The sequence below is a fragment of the Amphiprion ocellaris genome, chromosome 19 (genome assembly GCF_022539595.1).
Source record: "Amphiprion ocellaris isolate individual 3 ecotype Okinawa chromosome 19, ASM2253959v1, whole genome shotgun sequence".
Taxonomy (NCBI): Eukaryota; Metazoa; Chordata; class Actinopteri; family Pomacentridae; genus Amphiprion; species Amphiprion ocellaris.
The window spans coordinates 31,027,377-31,048,414 of record NC_072784.1 but is presented as its reverse complement, the minus strand read 5'-3'; the positions used below and the strand labels follow the sequence as shown (position 1 = coordinate 31,048,414).

Here is a 21,038-nt window from a genome sequence, read left to right as displayed (position 1 = left end):
TAGATAGATAGATAGATAGATAGATAGATAGATAGATAGATAGATAGATAGACAGACAGACAGACAGACAGACAGACAGACAGACAGACAGACAGACAGACAGACAGACAGATAGATACTTTATTAATCCCGAGGGAAACTCAAAGTATTCAGCAGCTTACATACAACAACAATAATAACAAAAAAACAGGCAGGTTAGTAACATTAACATTAAAAGTTAGTATATACTAAAAGACTTGCTGTACTTTAAACAAAACACTTCTAATTTTAAAATCTATAGGAACACTAATTGTATTAAAAGTCAATGAACAGTATTTACACCTTTCAAGGCACCGTTATTGAAAGTGATTTAAAGTGACTTTGACAGGTAGTTAGGAAGACAGTTGTCGTAAACTACGTGAGGTGCATAAACATTCCACAGTCACACTGGATCAGTTCTAATGTGAGCCACACTGACCACTCAGTGATGAGTTGTACAGTCTGATGGGGACCAAAGAGTTCCTGTTAGTGGAGCAGGTCTGAGACAGCAGCCTGGAGCTGAACACCCTCCTCAGCCTGATCACAGTCCTGTGCAGAGGATGCTGGGTGTTGTCCAGGATGGAGAGAATCTTCTCTCTGCTGCTGAAACCAGAGTCCAGCTCTGTTCCCACCACTGAGCCAGCTGTCCTCACCAGTCTGTCCAGTCGTGCATATTTATGCATTTCTATAAAAGATACTCAAATGGTTTCCAACTTACTAAAATAAATATGATAAAATAAATGATAAACCCGTCCAAAAATTAATATGGTTAACTTTGTTGGAACTGTGTGGTCTTTACCTCAAAAGATGCTCAAATGATCAAGTCCTTATTATTGCAGCTTAGGCTGATCAGCAGGTCTTTTATGAGAATGTATCTCTTAAAAATATTTCAACGCTGATTGTCTAGTAAATAATTCAATATGCACCATTACTGTTACATTTCTGCTGATCTGCACATATAACAGGATGGACTTCACACTGTTCACTCTGGCAAGGCCGTGTAGTCATTTATTTTATCACATACGCCAAGTGTACAAATGTTCAATGCACACTTTACTTATGCAAAAAACTATAAGGTGCAAAAATATACATTTTTAAAAAGTATGCATGAGGATAATTTGAAATAGCACCTGATATCACGACATTTACATTCAGTGGTTCTAAAATAGCAAGCGCTAAGCCTCAGCATGAATGTTGGATGGTTTGTCGGGCTCTTCTATACTGCATACTATTTGGGTCTCCAGTCTGGATTAATGTGTGGATGATAAAACAGTTACAGTTTATTGCACATCCAGTAAAGTATCCAGTATCCATCCATATGAGACAAAAATGAGGAACTACACATGAGTAGACTTCAACTGAAATAGGAAAAGGAACAAAACCTGAAAGTTTACACCATGAGGTGACTCTGATTCAAATGGAATGTAGGTCAACCAAATACTAAAACAAACAAACGCAAAAGTCAGAATTCCAGACAGAAAGAGGGAGACTGGCTGACTGTCAGTAGCTTTAGCTGATGAATCTTTCCAGAGACCTGAGTGCACCCTACAAGGTCCTTCATAGAGAAGCTTCCCTGAAGGTAATCATCTAAAATCACATTTTCACACTGAAAAACTTCTGCACAATAAAAAAGATAACAAACATCTGAGGAGAATGTCCACGATCTGATGTGGAGAAAACATCAAAACTCCCCTATTTCCACAGCAGTTGGCATAAAATGTCTTTCGTAACCTGACGGAACGTCCTCTTCCTCCAAGGAGCTCCAGCAATCATCCTTCTCCTCGTCAGAGTCGACCATTTTGCTGTACGCCTCTTTTCCATACCTGTGGTCTGTCCTGTCAGACTCTTCTGTGACAGCATCCTCCTTCTCATCACCGTTCATCTGTGAGCACCCATCTCTCACCACCAGCTTGGTTAATCCATCAGAGGCCTCGGGCGTCTTTTCCACGACTTCCAACAGAGAGATCTTGGGTTGTGGCTCAGTGGGAATGCAGATCCAACCCATGGGCTCATTAAACTACAGCAGGACCACACACAGAACCAAGATCTTTCATGAGCAATTTTACAATACATGGCAACAAAAATCTGCATCACTCAAGATCAACAATCAGTATAAACCCTGGAGGAGAAAAAGATCAAGTATTTCAGCCCGTCTCACCTGGTGCTTCAGATGACTGAAGATGTGACTATTTCCAGGATCTGGTACTTTGTCATAGAGACATCGAGACATCAGTGGACACACTTTGTTTTCTCTTTGACAAACACTGGCAGAGAGACAAAAAAGTCATGAGACATAATATTTTATGCAAAATCACAACACTCCTATATGAATGTATTCCTATTTTTAAAGTTCACCAACATTTTATAGAAAAAGATTGGTGAGAATTTGAATTTCACATCTTTTTATTACTCCACCAAGGAACGCAGCGGAGTTATGTGACAAGTGGCGTTGGTTTGTTTGTCTGTCTGTCTGTCTGTCTGCCTGTCTGCCTGTTTGTCTGTCTGTTAGCAACATTACTCAAAAACAGATTACTATATGTGGATGAAATTTTCCGGGAAGGTCAGAAATGACACAAGTGATTAGATTTTGGCAGTGATGCAGCTTATAGTCTGGATCCCCGGATTTGTTAAAGATTTCTGTACCATTGTGAGATAGCGGCACGGCATCACTGTAACCATGACAACAAGTGAACGCTGCATCAGCTGCCTGCTGACGAGCACATGATTGCGATCCTACTACAAATAGGACCACAAATTTTTATTTATTGAAAAGGTTAGTAGAGAGACAGACAGGAAAGTAGGGAGAAGAATGGGGGTAAGACCTGCAGCAAAGGGCTGTGAGCTGGAATCGAACCTAGGTCTCTGCATCGGGGACTATAACCTCTGTTCATTAGTGGCCCACTCAACCAGTTGAGCTACCAGGGACCACAAACTCTTGAAAGATTTCATCCGTCAGAAATCATACGATTGAGCAGCCTTGGTGGAGTACTGCGCTTTCCGAGTGCTTTTATTTTTATTTTTCATGTTGTAATTTTTGAGAAACCTGATAAACTGACTGTAATAATAATCATTTACATACATTTTAAAGCATCACAGCAGTGAATAATAGTTTAGAAATGAGTAGATTCATGCATCTGTCTTTTACTTTGACTTATTTGATCCTTGCTATACAAACATGAGTAAAGAGTGAACAAACCAGGACTTTGGGTTTATATGGTGCGTGTTTGAAGGAAAAGCATGATAAATTCTGAAATACAGGAAGTAATTATGATTGTTATGACAACACATAAGCATCTTGGTAGAGAAAACGATTATTAGTGATGCCAGCAGCATTAAAAATTTGTACGTTTTTGTACAATCTTAAATCTAAGCTCGGGGTGTTTCTGAGTCCCATCAATTCCCGCCACCCACTCCATATTTAGGTCATGTAATTCGGTATCCGTACATAACGTACACATGCATAACACACACCTGTGCTCAATGCAAGGTCATTTTGTTTGTGGGTACATCTATACTACATGGGCACATTCTATATAGCCATGATTTCTGATCATCAGTAACTAATGAACAAATGTTGCATTTCTAAAAAAAATAAAATGAAAAATGCTGCATTTCTGACAATGCCATGTGGGAATGAGCAGCCTTGGAGGAGGACTGTGCCCTCTGAGTGCTTTTCTTGTAAATGAATGGATTCCTGTTATTAATGTTCACACCAACATTTTATTAAAAGAGATTAGTGAGAATTTGAACTTTTCATCTTTATTCTATGCACATCTATGCACATAGTTTTAGCAGACAGAGCATTTTTTTTGCTGGTAAAGGCATTTCCAGTGTTATCCACATTTTTTGAAAATGGATAATAACAATTAGGACAAAAACAATTGTGATTTACCACACCTGTGATTCAGACAAAGATGGAAGAAAAGCGCTTCAAAGGTATAATGAGGTCAAAAGAAAGTTTAATGTGATGATCTTACCAGAGTAAAAAAACAGCAAGGGATATGAAGAATACCACCGGCAGAACAAGTCCTACCGTGATTGCCGTTAATTGTCCTGAAAACAAAAAAGAGAAAAAGGAAGCCAGAGTGTAATTCGTTAATATTTCAATGTGAAAAATCAGGTTCATCCACTCATACACACTTTTAAGAAATACTTGTAACTAAGCTCATTATATTCAGCAGCAGAAATAAGGAAAAGCTGAGATACGATGTTGTACCGTTTTCACTCTTTGTTTTGAACCTTGTGGAGACACTTTCTCCAGGCCCAGCCACGGTCACAGCTTTGATCCACACCTCGTAATTCTGGCCTGGACGAAGATCTTGCAGCTTAAAAGTCATCTTTTCATGCTGTGGAGATGCACTTACGTTGTACACTAGAAGAGACGTATTGTTTGGAGTTAGGTGGCGCATTCAAAGACCAGCTGGCAACACGACAACTAAATTAGCTACTACCATATTAAAAGGGCAGGGCCCGTACTTATCAAGCATCTCAAGGTAAGAAATCAGTCATTATCTCGCTAATTATTATGATTATGTATTTCTTTCTTATATCTAGTTAGACAGATAGACAATCATCCATCAACTGGTCAGCAAGACAAAGGTTTACACTCCAGCCAGCCAGCTTAATCTGACACTATTACACTACTACTGCTACACTACAGCCTAGTATTTTATTTGCATAAGGACACATGGTTTAGTAGCATGTTTAATTCAAATTCAAATGCCCAATTCATATTTTTGCATTCATACATGCATACAGTTGTCTGCACTACATGCACACCAAGAGTGAGGTTATTTTCTGTATTCATCACTGCTACACCACACTACATACTTTTTGCTTTGCAGCTGAGACTGTTGAGACTTCTTGCTTACTATTCCCACTCTGGGGTAGAAGTCAGTGCTGCCAGATCTGGCGATAGAAACGAACAACCAGCTCAATGGAAACAAGCCCAGAAAAAAGTCCAACAGCTAAACTGAGACGTCTCTTGACAACAGAATAAATATGTACATTTATTTGTTTGCAGTAAACTGACAGTAAATGTAGTCAACATAAACACTTTCAACAGTGTATTTTGACTTCTTTGTCAGTGGAGGCAGATCCAACTAATTCACCAGGATGATCCACAGCTCTGACAGACGTGTGACAGGCTGTGGAAGTGGCTATCTTTAGCTCATTTATTTTGTAGCAGTGAAACCATTGTCAGTAAGCCTCATGGACGAGAAAGGTGCAGAGTTTTCCTGTGCTTTTCGGTGCCAACATGTCGCATTAAATCTGCACGGTGAGCACGAATCTCACATTCACAAAATCAGCAGAACGCCTTCAAGTTATCTCCCACCTGAGGTCAGATCCAGTTTTTCAATGCATTCTCTTTCTCCCACCCTTTATTATGTTTTTTGCCATATTTCCCCCACTTTTTCCTGCTCATTGTCACTGTCATGGTCACCATCATGAAGTTTGCAGATGACACCACTGTGGTGGGTCTTTATCAGACAATGAGACCCACTACAGGCAGGAGATCCAGCACCTGACCGAGTGATGTTCACAGAACCTGGTCCTGAATACCAGAAAAACCAAGGAGGTCATTGTGGACTACAGGAGATCCAGGAAGACGGCCCATGCTCCTCTTCTCATACATGGAGAGGACGTAGAGCAAGTTGATAACATCCACATCACCACTGACCTCACATGGACCCTGAAAGCCTCTCACCTGGTCACGAAAGCCCAGCAAAGACTTTATTTTTCAGGTGGCTCAGACGGGTTGGACTCAATTCTTGGCTGCAGACAAACTTCTCTAGAACCACCAGAGAGCATTCTCTGTCTCGTACGGTGGTCTGGTATGGCAGCTGAAGGACTTGGCCAGGGTGGTACAGACAGCTCAGGGGATTGTGGGATGCCCTATACCAAACTTGGACTCTGTTTATGCTGGTCACCTCCAGAGAAAGGCAGATTCAACCCACCCTGGTAACAACCCGTTTGTGCCTTTGTCCTCAGGAAGGAGATTCAGGTCTACTAGAACTCCAACCAACAGACTGAGGGACAGCTTCTTCCCCAGAGCTGTAAACTCTGTACAACCTCACTTTAAAAGCCTGAGAGGAGATGGAACTGAAAGTGCACCTTGCACTGCTGCACTTCATTCAGTCTGTTGCAGATATTTTCTTATTTTTAATGTATTTTTACTATTTTTAATGCACTGTATGTTTTACTGCCCACATCTTTTAATGTTGACTTTTAAGCCGGTACTACCAACAGAAAGTTCCTGATGTGACTGGTGAAAACTGATTGCATAATGACAATAAAGATCTTGATTCTGTCTCTCTCTGACACTCTCAGGTTGTTGTGTATGTTTGTGAGTTGTGGGTGGGGGCGGTAACCGAGAAACAGAGGAGTGGACGGGTCCTGGAAAAGGACAAACTGATGTGTTTTGCTTTATTGTGGAGAACTGGGAGAGCATCAGGAGGGGTTCATACGGGCAGCAAAACAATCCCAAATAAGCGACTACACTTTAGAAACCAGCCCAAAGACTTGAAAGCGACTGATGAGATTTTCAAGCAACTTTGCAGAAAAACAAGTCCGGAGTCGCTCATAATAAATGGACCTGGCAACATTGGTGCTTTTACTCCGATGTTATCATTTAGCAGAGATTCACAGGATTGATTCTAAAATATGTAGTGACTTTCATTATTTTTACCCAAATAGACACAGATTTATTTCTTCACTAGTTGCAAAGCAAAATCTTTGCTACTGGGCTATTTCTATTTTCTATGCTTCCTAGAAATGACTGTAATCTACTATACAATACAGAATATTGTTGCTGTGTACCTTTTTGTCCATCTAGTCCTATTTGGTAGAACAAGATCAGCCCGTTCTGCTTGGAGATGGGAACAGGCTCCCAAGACAGAGTCACATCAGTGGTACCAATAGAAGTCACCTCAAACACAGGCACTGCAGAGGGAGCTGTTTGAGACAGAAAGAGACACAAGGACGACAAGTTTATCTTCCACCTAATACGATTAGAGGTCAAAGTGAGCACAGAACTGTATTTTAAAGGATGGCATAAAAACAATGCAGAAACACTGACTGGTTTGAGTAGAATATCCAATCACTGATGCAAGCAGACGGACTTGGAGGTTGTTTGACACTGAGAACAGTAACACTTGGTATGCTGTAAAATTTTTAAATTGACCTGTAGGTGGAGACAAACACCAGGGTAAAATATCCACTCTGAAGGTAACCAACCTCAAATTAAAACAGATTTTATTCCAGGAAATGATTTTCAAGAATTTACTATTCAAGTTCAAACAATAATCATTTATGGTGATCATTAGGTTTCTTTAAATTAACGTCCTTTGACACCTAAATTCAGCATTTTAAATATTTTGCTGCTATGTGATGCATCTGAGTCAAACTGACCTTTAAAAAATGCTACCCTCTGGCTATTGTTCACTTTGATCCAATCAAACCCTCGGCCAGGAGAACACCCAGCTTGTTTATATTGCACCACGTATTCCTTCAGGTTGTCAGGGAACGGAGAGGGTAGATCCCAGGACACAGTGAGGTTCTCTTGGTTCATGTTGAGGTGAATCAGTTGATCATTTCGTTCTTTACCTTTACAAGAGACAAACATTTTGTTAGACATGCTGAGTCACAGGAAAAGGAAAATACATACACTACCATTCAAAAGTTTGGGGTCTTGGTAAAGTTCAAGCTAGCAGACTGTAGATTCTTGGTGAAGTTCAGAAAAGTAGACTGTAGATGCTTGGTAAATTTCAGACCTCCAGACTGTAGATTCTTGGTAAAGCTCAAGCTTGTAGACTGTAAATTCTTGGTAAAGTTCAGGCTAGTAGACTGTAGATTCTCGGTAAACTTGACCAAGAATCTGTAGTCTACATATCTACACCACCGTTTAAGAGTTTGGGGTCACCCAGACAATTTCACGTTTTCCATGAAAACTCCCACTTCTTTTCATGTGCGAAAATAACTGCACAAGGGTTTTCTAATCATCAATGAGCCTTTCAACACCATTAGCTAACACAATGTAGCATTAGAACACAGGAGTGATGGTTGCTGGAAATGTTCCTCTGTACCCCTATGGAGATATTCCATTAAAAATCAGTTGTTTCCAGCTAGAATAGTCATTTACCACATTAACAGATACTTTATTAATCCCAAGGGAAATTCAAGAAAGTTCTGCATTGGCCAGGAATTGAACCCGGGTCAAACTGCTTGGAAGGCAGCTATGCTCACCACTATACCACCAACGCATGTCTAGACTGGATTTCTGATTCATTTAATGTTACCATCATTGAAAAAAAAAGCTTTTCGTTTAAAGATGAGGACATTTCTAAGAGATTCTAAACTTTTGAACGGTACTGTAACAACAACTTCATTAAGTTTTGACAACCTGAAGTATAAAACTCTATTTTTTGTTTCAGTTGATTTGATTAAACAAATCAATTTTTTTGACAGGGAAATTCTACATTTTATAAGAGATATATAATGCATTGATTGCAATGAAATTGGCTTTGTGAATGTTTTCCATTTGTGATCTTCAACAGAACACTAAAAAAACCGTCAAACAAACATTTCAGCACCGGAAACTGCATTTTTCTAGCATCTGGCAGAGAGATGTGTAAACCGTTATCTCAGATGGTCTTGGATTGTTTCAGCTGAACTGATCCTGACTAGCTCAGCTGTGATCTAAGTATGACTGTTAAACGTTATAGTTCTGCAAAACACAGAGACACTGAGGCTCATTACGTGCATCATCCATCAGTGTAAAGTAAGTTTTTGGAAGTTACACATCTTTTGGATATTTTCTAATCTCTCTCTGACTTAGAAGCTGCTTCTGTTTCTAAAATACTTTGTGATTTACTCTCAGACTCCTAAGTTAGGACTGGCACACCCCTATTTTTGAAGTTATTAGTGTCTTCTAATTCAGGGGTGTTAAACATGCGGCCCGCGAGCCAAAACCTGCCCACCAGAGGGTCCAATCCGGCCCGTGGGACGACTTTGTAAAGTGTAAAAATTAAGTGCAGATTATAAATTTGTAAAACTATAAATTTAAAACAATTTCTAGACCATGACTAGTCGTTTTGATCATAAAATACTATTAATATTTTGTCCCTTTTATGTCTGACTTTTGTCGTTTGTCTCATGTTTTGTAGCTTTGTTTCTTTTTTGTCGCTTTGTGTTTCCTTTTTGTCTCACGTGTTTTTTATCTTATTTTTGTCATTTGTGTTTTGCTTTTTCCCTCCTTAGTGTATCATTTTGTTGTTTTGTGGTTTTTGTCTCACATATGTTGTTTGTCTACTTTTTTGTCATTTTGTTTCCTGCTTGTCATTTTTATCATTTATCCATTTTATTGTCACTTTGTAACTTTTTTGTCTAATTGTTTATCTCTTTTTTGCTGTTTCATGTCGTTTGTCTCATTTTTTGTCATTTTGTTCCTCGTTTGTCTTTTTGTCTCATTTTTGTAATATTTTGTCTTGTTTTTTGTCTTTTTTTGTCTGACTTTTGTCGTTTTGATCATAAAGTGAAATACTGCATCATTCAGTTCCAGATACCTGAGACTAAATGTTTTATGTCTTTGTAGATAAACTGTGATCTGTAAGTTCTAATGTGTAAATGATAAACTGAGGCTGAATGTTGTTGAAATTGAACTTGTTTTTCTTAAGAAATTTAAGATTGTTTATGATGTTTTGTAATAAGATAATTCCTGAAGAGTGAACACTTTCAGAATGTACTTTTTTGCACTAAGACAAAGGAAAGATTTGGAGTTGTGGTTATTTATAGGTTACTATGCTGTGATTTTACTGGTCTGGATCACTTCAAATTGGGCTGAATGTGGACCTGAACTAAAATGAGTTTGACACTCCTGGTCTAAATGAACCAGTTGGGAGCTACTTTTAACGTGGGGATGTTTTGTGAAAAAAGGCCCCTGATGAAAGGTTTTCCATAGTTTTAAGGCAGTCTGAGGAACTGATACCTGCTGTTTTTGGCACAGCTAGAGAAGAAGGCACTGTGGCACCCAGAGCGTTGTAGGCGGATACAGCGACTGAAGAAACGTCCTTTAGAGGGAAGTCCAGGCACCATTTTTTGTCATCACGCATAAACTGGCTGCTCGGTTCAGCTGTGGACACATTCTTCAGCAACTCGGTGCCATTGTTGTACAAAATTCTGACTTTATATCCCAGAATAAGTCTACGCGCCGGAGAGATTGAAAGTTTCTAGAGTGGATAACAAGAAGGAGATAACAGTGAGGGGTGAATCTGCGTAGAGTGAGACAGATTTACTGCATTCATTCCTAACATACCTTCCATGTCAGAAAACAGTTAAGACTTGTGGGGGATATCCCACAGTCACTCCATACATCCACCTCTCCAACTGGGACTAAACAACGTAAGAAGAAGTCATAGTATGAATAGAGGGGAACATTTCTCAGCTTTTTCGAAATTCTTCTGCAAACTTTCAAACATGACAAATGATGACTCACCTGACTCTGCATTTATAATTCTCAGAATTGCACTCCAGTCACTCTTTAAGCCCGTGTTACAGGCGCAACGGACTTGAAATTCATAGACTGTGTCAGGCTGGGCGTCCGGGAATGCATAGTTGCATAGGTGCAATCCAGTCACATTCTGTGTTGAAGAGAATTACAAGATTGAGTATGAATTCAATGATCAACACCTGTTCTTGCTCAGTTATGTTTTTTATTCATAATTTGTATTCATTCGTTCACTAGCTCATCAGGACTGTCACTGTATCTCACTACACTGAAGAGACAAAACCAAACTGACCCCAAACCAGACTTGGTCCTCTTCAGTGCGATATCGGACATCACAGGATCCGATAGACAGCTGCAGCTGACCACAGGTGGTGCTCCAGTGAATCTCCAATGGCTCCTGATGACTTGATGTGACACTAGGAGGTTGTGGCTTAACTAGAGAGGCAAGACAAAAAGATTGTTTTTCCATGTAAATCACTCAAATGTCCATCAATCCATTATCTATAATCACTCATTAGGGTCACAGGGGCTGGAGTCTATCCCAGCTGACTTAGGGTGAAAGCAGGGGACACCTGGACAGGTAACAGCCTATCACAGGGCTACACACAGACGAACAATCACACTCATATCCACACCTACCAGTTAACCTCAGCATGTTTTTGGACTGTGGGAGGAAGCCGGAGAACCCGGAGAAAACCCACACATGCACAGGGAGAACATGCAAACTGCATGCATGCAAAAGATCCCAGGCCCAGAACGGGACACAAATCAGGGACAATCTTGCTGCCAGGCGACAGTGCTAACCATGCAGCCCCACTCAAATATCTTACATCTAATTTTCATTTAACAGTTTTTATTGAATTTTCCATTAACTTTATTGTAATACATTTCGGAGAATATAAAACATAGAACTGCTGCCACAGTATTTTGTTTACAGTATCTAAAGTTGTCTCTCCTCTTCCCATCTCTATTCAGTGGGACTTGTAAGCTGTCGTAGAATTCTAAAAAAGAGGTCCAAGTCTTCCTGAAATTGTGCAAAGAGCCTTTCAGGGTGTATTCTACTTTTCAAGTTTTAGAAAATGCATGGTTTCTCTAATCCATCTAGTGAAGCTGGGAGGTGCCTGCTCTTTCCAGGAAAGAAGTATGAGACGCCAGGCTATTAAGGAGGTGAATGCTATTACTACCTGAGTATTTTCTTTAAGTAAAGAAATCTCCTGGCTATATCCAAATAAGGCACACATGGGATTGGGAGTGACATCTATTTGAAACATCTTCATATATGCACCAAAAATGCTAGACCAAAATGTATTAAGTCTTGGTCAGGACCAAAACATATGTAAGTGATCTGCACGTTGGACTCGACACACTCGAGCACATGAAGGATCTGTGTTAGGGAATATGTTCACCAGCCTTGCCCTGGTCAAATGCACCCTCAACACAATCTTAAGCTGCATCAGGCGGTGCTTAGCACAGGGGGAGGAGGTATTTATTAGTTTAAGCACTGCCTCCCATTTATTAGTTGTCATTTCTCTGCCAAGGTCACTTTCCCAAAGTCTCCTGATATCCTGAAGTGAGTGAGGAACTCATTTATCTATACTGCTATATAGGCCAGAGATTAGATGTTTGCAATGTGGGGATAATGGCAAAATGTGATCAACTGTGTTTTTTGCTGGGAGATTATGAGGTTAGGGATTGTATCTAATTTTCAAAGAAGGATCAGAAACTTCTGTTACTACTCTGCCAAGGAACGCAGCGGAGTTATGTGACGATTGGCGTCTGTCTGTCTGTCTGTCTGTCTGTCTGTCAGCAACATTAGTCAAAAACGGACTAACGGATTCAGATGAAATTTTCAGGGAAGGTCAGAAATGACACAAGGACCAAGTGATTAGATTTTGGCAGTGATGCAGCTTATAGTCTGGATCTACGAATTTGTTAAGATCTCTATGTCACTGCGAGATGGCGTCACGGCGTCACTGTAACTATGACAACAACTGAACGCTACGTCAGCTGCCTGCTGGGGATCATATCATTACGATCCTACTACAAATCCACCGCTGAGGACTTGATGGACATGAAGCTGAATACAGGGATCTGATTAGTGCCTTCAGTGACTGGAGTCACAAAAACTGCCTGCTACTCAACGCCTCAAAGTCACAGGAAGTGATCATAGATTTACGCAGATCCAAACCCCTTTTCAGCCAGTGAACACCTGTGGTGTGGACATCGAGGTGGTGACATCATATAAATATTTAGGTGTCCACCTTGATAACAAGTTGGACTGGTCTAAAAACATAGACTTCATCTACAAAAAGGGCCAGAGCCGACTTTTTAGCCTCAGAAGACTTCGATCATTAGACATCTGCAGTAAGATGCTGCAGATGTTTTATCAGTCTGTGGTAGCAAGTGTTCTGTTTTATGCTGCAGTCTGCTGGGGAGGCAGTATAAAAAACAAGGATGCAAGGTGTTTGAACAAACTCATTTACAAAGCTGGATCTGTGGTTGGAATCAGATTGAACTTTTTGGAGGATGAGGTGGAGAGACGGGCACTGAGCAAGATGGAGGCCATTCTGACAAACATGGATCATCCACTTCATATCTGCCTCAGTGAGCAACGAAACATCGGTGGTGGACGACACCTATCCCTGCACTGCAGGACAGAAAGATTTAGAAAATCTTTCATACCATCAGCAATTAGACTGTATAATTCTAAAGTAAACAGATGAGACTTCCAGACGATTGAATTTCCCTTCGGGGATAAATAAAGTTCTTGTATTGTATTGCATTATCAGGACTTACCCGTCAGAAATGATCCAAGGAACAATTGATTAAATTGTGGGGGTGTTTCTGAGTCCCATCAATTCCCGCCGCCCGCTACATATTTAGGTCATGATTAGGTATCCGTACATAACGTACACATGCAGAATACACGCCTGTGCTCAGCAGTCCTTCTGTTTGTGGGTACACCTATATTAAATGGACAGATTCTATGCTGTCATAATTTCTGATCATCAATAACTAATACACAAATGCTGCATTTAAAAAAAATAAATGCTGCATTTCTGACAATGCCATATGGGGGAATGGACAGCCTTGGAGGAGTACTGTGCTCTCTGAGTGCTTTTCTAGTTATTACTGTTGACAGTGCTTTTGTTTTTATTCATCAGAGGAAGGGCAGGGTTCACTCACTGATATCTTCTGTGCTGAAGTCAAGCGGGTCAGAATTGGCGGAACCATGCTGGTTCTTAGCCTGGACCCAAACACGAAGTTCTCCATGGTTGAAGCGGTCACGAGGAATAACGCTACTTAAATCGGTCCCATTGGTGGGATGCCCATCCCTGGAAGAGAAGACAAGTCAGGACAAAAAAAAAAGACAAGATAAAAGAAAAGGAGTCAACAAATTCTGAAGCCTAAAGTTAAAAGTTGTCAAATGATTAAGAGGAATATGTCTGTTTACTCGCTGTTTGCTGGCTGCCAGTGCAGGCTATAGTTAGTGGGGATTTTAGGGTCTGGCTTTGGATCCCACATACACTGTATGTTCATTGAACACCCTGTCCTATAACACTGTCTGTAGCACTGAAGATTAGAGGGACGAGCAGGGGGACCTGGAAAAACACAAAGAGGAAGAGATAAAAACAAAAGTGAGTACATGTTAGTAGCACTTCAAGACTCATGTGGGACAATCCCATGCATTTTCAAGAAAGCACACAGCATTCACCATTAAGAAAGCTAACATGGATGCTGAGAATCATGCATGAACACCTCATATGAACAGCGGCGCACATACAAGAGTCTGTCAAGTCTCATGTTTTCTGATGGATGATTAGAAAACCCTTGTGCAGTTATGTCAGCACATGAATAAAAGTGGGGGTTTTCATGGAAAACATGGTATTGTCTGGATGACTCCAAACTTTTGAATGGTAGTGTAGGTCAACTTTAACTCATTTAGAACAACTTTAACTAATATGGAGCAACTTTAGCTAATTTGTAGCAACTTTAAATAATATAGAGCAACTTTAACTGTAATAGAGCAATTTTAACTAATATAGAGGAACTTCAACTATTATAGAGCAACTTTAACAAATGGAGAGCAAATGTAATTCATTTACACTACCGTTCAAAAGTTTGGGGTCACTTATATATGTCCTTATTTTTGAAAGAAAAAAGAAAAACTTTTTTTTCCATGAAGATAACATTAAATGAATGATAAATCCAGTCTAGACATTCTTAATGTGGTAAATGACTATTCTAGCTGGAAACATTTTAGTTCAGGTCCACACTCTTCAGCCCAGTTTGATCTCAAGTGATTCAGACCAGTAAAATCACAGCATAGTAACCTATAAATAACCACAAATCCAAATCTTTCCTTTGTCTTAGTACAAAAAGTACATTCTGAAAGTGTTCAGGAATTATCTTTTTACAAAACATCATAAACAATCTTAAATTTCTCAAGAAAAACAAGTTCAATTTCAACAACATTCAGCCTCAGTTTATCATTTACACATTAGAACTTACAGATCACAGTTTATCTACAAAGACATAAAACATTTAGTCTCAGGTATCTGGAACTGAATGATGCAGTATTTCACTTTATGATCAAAACGACAAAAGTCAGACAAAAAAAGACAAAAAACAAGACAAAATATTACAAAAATAAGACACCGACAAACGAGGAACAAAATGACAAAAAATGAGACAAACGACATGAAACAGCAAAAAAGAGATAAACAATTAGACAAAAAAGTTACAAAGTGACAATAAAATGGATAAATGATAAAAATGACAAGCAGGAAACAAAATGACAAAAAAGTAGACAAACAACATATGTGAGACAAAAACCACAAAACAACAAAATGATACACTAAGGAGGGAAAAAGCAAAACACAAATGACAAAAATAAGATAAAAAACACGTGAGACAAAAAGGAAACACAAAGCGACAAAAAAGAAACAAAGCTACAAAACATGAGACAAACGACAAAAGTCAGACATAAAAGGGACAAAATATTAATAGTATTTTATGATCAAAACGACTAGTCATGGTCTAGAAATTGTTTTAAATTTATAGTTTTACAAATTTATAATCTGCACTTAATTTTTACACTTTACAAAGTTGTCCCACGGGCCGGATTGGACCCTCTGGTGGGCAGGTTTTGGCTCGCGGGCCGCATGTTTAACACCCCTGAATTAGAAGACACTAATAACTTCAAAAATAGGGGTGTGCCAGTCCTAACTTAGGAGTCTGAGAGTAAATCACAAAGTATTTTAGAAACAGAAGCAGCTTCTAAGTCAGAGAGAGATTAGAAAATATCCAAAAGATGTGTAACTTCCAAAAACTTACTTTACACTGATGGATGATGCACGTAATGAGCCTCAGTGTCTCTGTGTTTTGCAGAACTATAACGTTTAACAGTCATACTTAGATCACAGCTGAGCTAGTCAGGATCAGTTCAGCTGAAACAATCCAAGACCATCTGAGATAACGGTTTACACATCTCTCTGCCAGATGCTAGAAAAATGCAGTTTCCGGTGCTGAAATGTTTGTTTGACGGTTTTTTTAGTGTTCTGTTGAAGATCACAAATGGAAAACATTCACAAAGCCAATTTCATTGCAATCAATGCATTATATATCTCTTATAAAATGTAGAATTTCCCTGTCAAAAAAATTGATTTAATCAAATCAACTGAAACATCTGTTAATGAAACCTGCATTTTTTTTTTGCGTCTCTATTTAATGTTTTAGCTTTTTTTAAATCTAATGTAATACACTAGTTTCGTTTTTAGCTGCTGCTGCACAAGTCTTACTGATAAGATAAAGCAATGTGTGAAAATGGCCCCTGTGCTGTCATGATAAAAATAGAGTTTTATACTTCAGGTTGTCAAAACTTAATGAAGTTGTTGTTACAGTACCGTTCAAAAGTTTAGAATCTCTTAGAAATGTCCTCATCTTTAAATGAAAAGCTTTTTTTTCAATGATGGTAACATTAAATGAATCAGAAATCCAGTCTAGACGTGCGTTGGTGGTATAGTGGTTAGCATAGCTGCCTTCCAAGCAGTTGATCTGGGTTCGATTCCTGGCCAATGCAGAACTTTCTTGAATTTCCCTTGGGATTAATAAAGCATCTGTTGATGTGGTAAATGACTATTCTAGCTGGAAACAACTGATTTTTAATGGAATATCTCCATAGGGGTACAGAGGAACATTTCCAGCAACCATCACTCCTGTGTTCTAATGCTACATTGTGTTAGCTAATGGTGTTGAAAGGATCATTGATGATTAGAAAACCCTTGTGCAGTTATGTTAGCACATGGAAAACATGAAATTGTCTGGATGATCCCAAACTTTTAAACGGTGGTGTACATATATGAAAGCAAAATGTATATTCTCACGTTTTCTATAATATTCTCTTTATTAATACCTCTGTGATTGTCATGTCCCCTTAACAACCTCTCATATTAGAAAGACTGCTTTGTTTAAGATGTTTTTTTTCAGCATTTTCATGTAAAGCATTGTCACATTTTGTCTCTTCCTGTTCTTGCTAGCGACCGTTTATAAAACATCCTAAACACCGACGTGGTCACACAGCTAAACTTTCTCTCTGCTGATTTCTGGCAGACTTAAGGTTCTGCAGAACAGGAAGCCTAATAGGGCAATCTTAGGGGTTTCAGTTTGCTGCTGATAAAATCTCAGAAAGGTATACATCAGGCTGAAACAAGCAACTTAACTGCACAAAAGAGAATTTGCTTCTTGCACGAGGTCTATTATCTCATCGACACCTTGATCAAGCAGCTTTAAATATCCACTGAATCATTTGGAGCAAGGCTACAGATCCAACGGTTAATTTCACAAGAAGAAATGTGGCCAGTGGCAAAATGTGTGATTCACGGGTGAAAATAAACAAAGGCAGTGATCCATTGTGAGAAACTGAGAGGATATGAGTCACAAAAAAAACCACCAAAGATGTACGCAGGAAAATGAAAAGACAATTGGCCCGAGGAAATCAAATAACACAGAACTGATTTCCTATCACTTCTGGGTAATTTTACTGCTTACTTCATACTTCTTAATATTAATGGTTGTTTTAAGTGTTGTAATAAAGGAGACACAAAGAAAAGAGGAAGTCGGTTGTTGAGGGTGAAGATGAAAAAGAAGCTAGAAAGCAACACACAGAAGACTGTTCTCAACCACATTAAAAAAAACATGTACATTGCTGTTTGTAATCTTTTTCTGAATTCATCACAAGCCTGTCACCTACACCCACTTCTCGTAAGCCTGAACACGTTTAGCACCAATCACTTCAATACCTGCACACAAGACGTTTCAGGAAAGCAGAATGCCAGTAAAGCTAACAGGAAATGAACACTCTGAGCAGTTTGGGTCCAAATGACTGCACCCTTCCTTCGTGACCACTTCCCCTTTAATATATAGAATGACGCAAAATCATATACGGCCAGTTTACAGGCATGTGACGGGTTTTCAAAACACGTTGAGCTTGATGTAATGTGTTTACCCTAAGCAAAACTCTATTTATCAGCATGGAGAGTAGTTTTGTAGCAGTAGAACAAATAATTTAGGTCCTTTATTATCTAGTAGTTACAAGAATATTATTAACTTAGCAGAGATGCATCGCAAAAGACAAAAAAGCAGATTGGGAAACGGAGCAGAAAGCTCTCAGAAAAGACAAAAAAAAGAACTAAAGTGGTAAAGGGATGAAGAAGACTGCATAACCACCATCACCTTTTCCAGACAAGACATTCCCATCTAATCCGCACTTACCAACCTCGGTGTGAGACTGGACCCTCACCTGACATTCAACAACCACATCAAACATCAGTGCAAGTCTTCGTTTTTCCACCTCAAAAATATTACCAACTCTGTCCCACCCTTACCCTTTCTGACGGAGAGAAACTCGTCCACGTCTTTGTCTCCTCCAGGCTGGACTACTGCAACACGCTTCTCATCGGGATCCCTAGCAAGAGCCTGCAAAAGCTCCAATACATTCAAAACCGCGCTGCTAGGATCCTGATGAGAAGCAAGACCACATCACACCCATCCTCCACTCACTCCACTGGATCCCTGTCTCCTTCAGAACTCAGGACAAAATCGCTTTCCTCACCCATCGGTGCGTTCATCCACACGAAACCTCCGCAAGAATAACTGTGACCTCCTCCGTCCCCCAGAACCAAGCTCCGGACCATGGGAGGCCTTCTACTCACCTGCCCCTCACATCTGGAACTCCCTCCCTAACCACCTGAGAGCTCCACAGGCAGTGGATGTCTATTTTAAAAAAGGCCTAAAGACCTTTCTTTTTAACAAACCTTTTAATTAAACATGTCCCTGAATTTTTTTTTTCATTTTTATTTCAGTGTGTTTTGTTTTCATCCTATTATATCTTTAACATGGCACTTTGAAATTTTTCTGAAATGAAAAGTGCATGACAAACAAATGTTATTATTAAATTTATCATTATTATTAACTTTTAGACAGCATTTGCATGCAGTGTGGTATTAAATGTGACAATGGAGCTTCAACATACTTGATCTGCTCTTGGATAATGTATTCTTTAGAACATATGAGGTGCTTCACATGCAAAATATTACCAAATAGGTAGAGTTTAGTGGACTGTGAGTGGATGCAAAGAAGAACAGGAACACCTGAGCTAAGCGTCATTTCAGAGCCTACCTGTTGCAGCACAACAGTTGGACGAAGTGGCCAGCAGGATGGACAGCAGCCACCATATCTTAGGTGTGGCCATCACATTTGGACCCAGGGCTCTAGTGCCTGTGAAAAACACAAATACACTTGATAAATCCTAAACCCTCTTTTTGGTGTTTTTAAAACGGTAAATGCAGCAACCAACATGTGGAGTCGCTGCATCCTCACACTTGATTAAAAAAACGGCGGGCTAGACAGTTTATCTGCCAGAAACACATTTCCTGCTGGATGAACTGACATTAAATTAAGCTAATAACGATGACAAAAGCTAGCTTAGCGCACGAAAGCGCTCTAACGCGATAACGGTCCGAATAAATGGTACGAGAATGTGCCTCAAACTATAGAAAACCGTTCTAAATTGTATGTAATAATAAATTGCACTTAAGTGTGAATTATTTACCTCATTTCGAGACACACAGAGACGCCAGCTGTGCATTGTGCGGCGGTATGAACTCAGTTTGCTAGTTGTGAAGTTAAATTGTGCTTCCAGTTAACCGGCTGGCCCCGCCCCTTTCTGGAATTGCCGATGACGTGAGCGAGCACGCACACTACGAACACGCACGTACACATCTGAACCACAACAGCAGGGCACAACTTCCTGCTTCAAAAACCTGCATGTGACACCTTGTCCCTTTTAATTTTTTTTACAGAAAGAACACGTGTTTTCTTTTTTTACTGTTGTTTTTATTATCATTACAGGAAAACGTATGAGAAAAAAGTAAAAAATAAAGATAGTAGAGTACATTTACTGACTTTCTTAACCCTTAGATGCATCAGTGGGTGAAAAATGAGTCGGCGAGGTCGTTTTCTCGCAATATCTTTAAAATGAAAACTTTCTATTTTTCATTTTCCAGCTATTCCTCAAAAAGCATGCTTTTCTATATCATTCCATTTACATTTTAAGCTATTTTTTATACTTTTAAAGGAACTGTAATGTTTGTATTACTACCCCAAGCTCTTTATCACTGATAATATGATGCAATGCACAAACCTGGAAGGACAGAGAACAGGAACAGCTGGAGGAAAAGAGTGGAAAAATGTCATAAACATGATGTTGACATTCTTCAATTTGCTTCTTTCTTTTTCAATGATTAAAATATTCAAAATTTGTTAGAGTGAAAAATAAACATATTTCAAACATGAAATCATTCTTGTGTGGACAAAAATATAATATGAACAAATAATACAGATGGTTATTTTTAACCAATATGACAAAAAAATATATAAAAAGATGCTGATTCTCATTTTTGACCCACTTATGGAAGAATGTAGGGTACAATCACTGTAGCATCTAAGGGTTAAAAACCTACACACACTTTAAGCTAGTTTGCTTTCAGTTCTTCCTTTTATACAGTTTGGGATTTCATGCCACAGCTTACTACCACTATGATTCTACTATCGTTCAAAAAAACATAGTGTTATGACATCTAACTGAATGAAGACCTTTATTGTGCCAACATTAAAAACATAATAAAAATTTAATGAAATGAACTTATCTTTTCTAATTTAGTTAATGTACATATACACATAAGTATATGTTTTGATAATTTCTACTAAACCACTTACCACTTTTTAACTTCAAACTGTTCATTCTTTCAACTCGAAAGTCAAAATGCCTCAGGATGTAAGAACTCCTGTTTCTCAGTTCATTTTATAAGAAACAAACCGAACATACAAGCACACTTCCCAGAATAAACTGTTAGAGTTAAAACTCCTCAGAGATTCTTGGTTTTTGTTTGTTTGTTTTTTGTAGCTTGAGAATATACACATGTTGTTAAACTTGCTGTGTATCTTTACTGCATGT

The 21,038-nt window shown here is 39.0% G+C and overlaps 1 protein-coding gene and 2 non-coding genes across 3 annotated transcripts; 1 reads left to right on the top strand and 2 right to left on the bottom strand.

The window, feature by feature from the left end:
- Positions 1-106: 106 nt before the first annotated feature.
- il12rb2l (interleukin 12 receptor, beta 2a, like) lies at positions 107-19,760 on the bottom strand. Its single transcript, XM_023270820.3, has 15 exons — positions 19,635-19,760; positions 19,202-19,300; positions 13,977-14,124; positions 13,709-13,857; positions 10,815-10,957; positions 10,511-10,655; positions 10,331-10,407; positions 10,004-10,244; positions 7,429-7,623; positions 7,097-7,201; positions 6,838-6,972; positions 4,235-4,390; positions 3,996-4,071; positions 2,177-2,282; positions 107-2,035 (listed from the first exon to the last, which is right to left on the bottom strand). Exons 2-15 carry the CDS (start codon positions 19,272-19,274, stop codon positions 1,700-1,702), a joined length of 2,085 nt encoding a protein of 694 aa, XP_023126588.1. The 5' UTR covers positions 19,275-19,300; positions 19,635-19,760; the 3' UTR covers positions 107-1,699.
- Positions 8,207-8,279, bottom strand: trnag-ucc (transfer RNA glycine (anticodon UCC)). The gene has a single exon. It is a non-coding gene; the product is annotated as a tRNA-Gly (tRNA).
- On the top strand, positions 16,533-16,604 carry trnag-ucc (transfer RNA glycine (anticodon UCC)). Its single transcript has one exon. It is a non-coding gene; the product is annotated as a tRNA-Gly (tRNA).
- Positions 19,761-21,038: the final 1,278 nt, after the last annotated feature.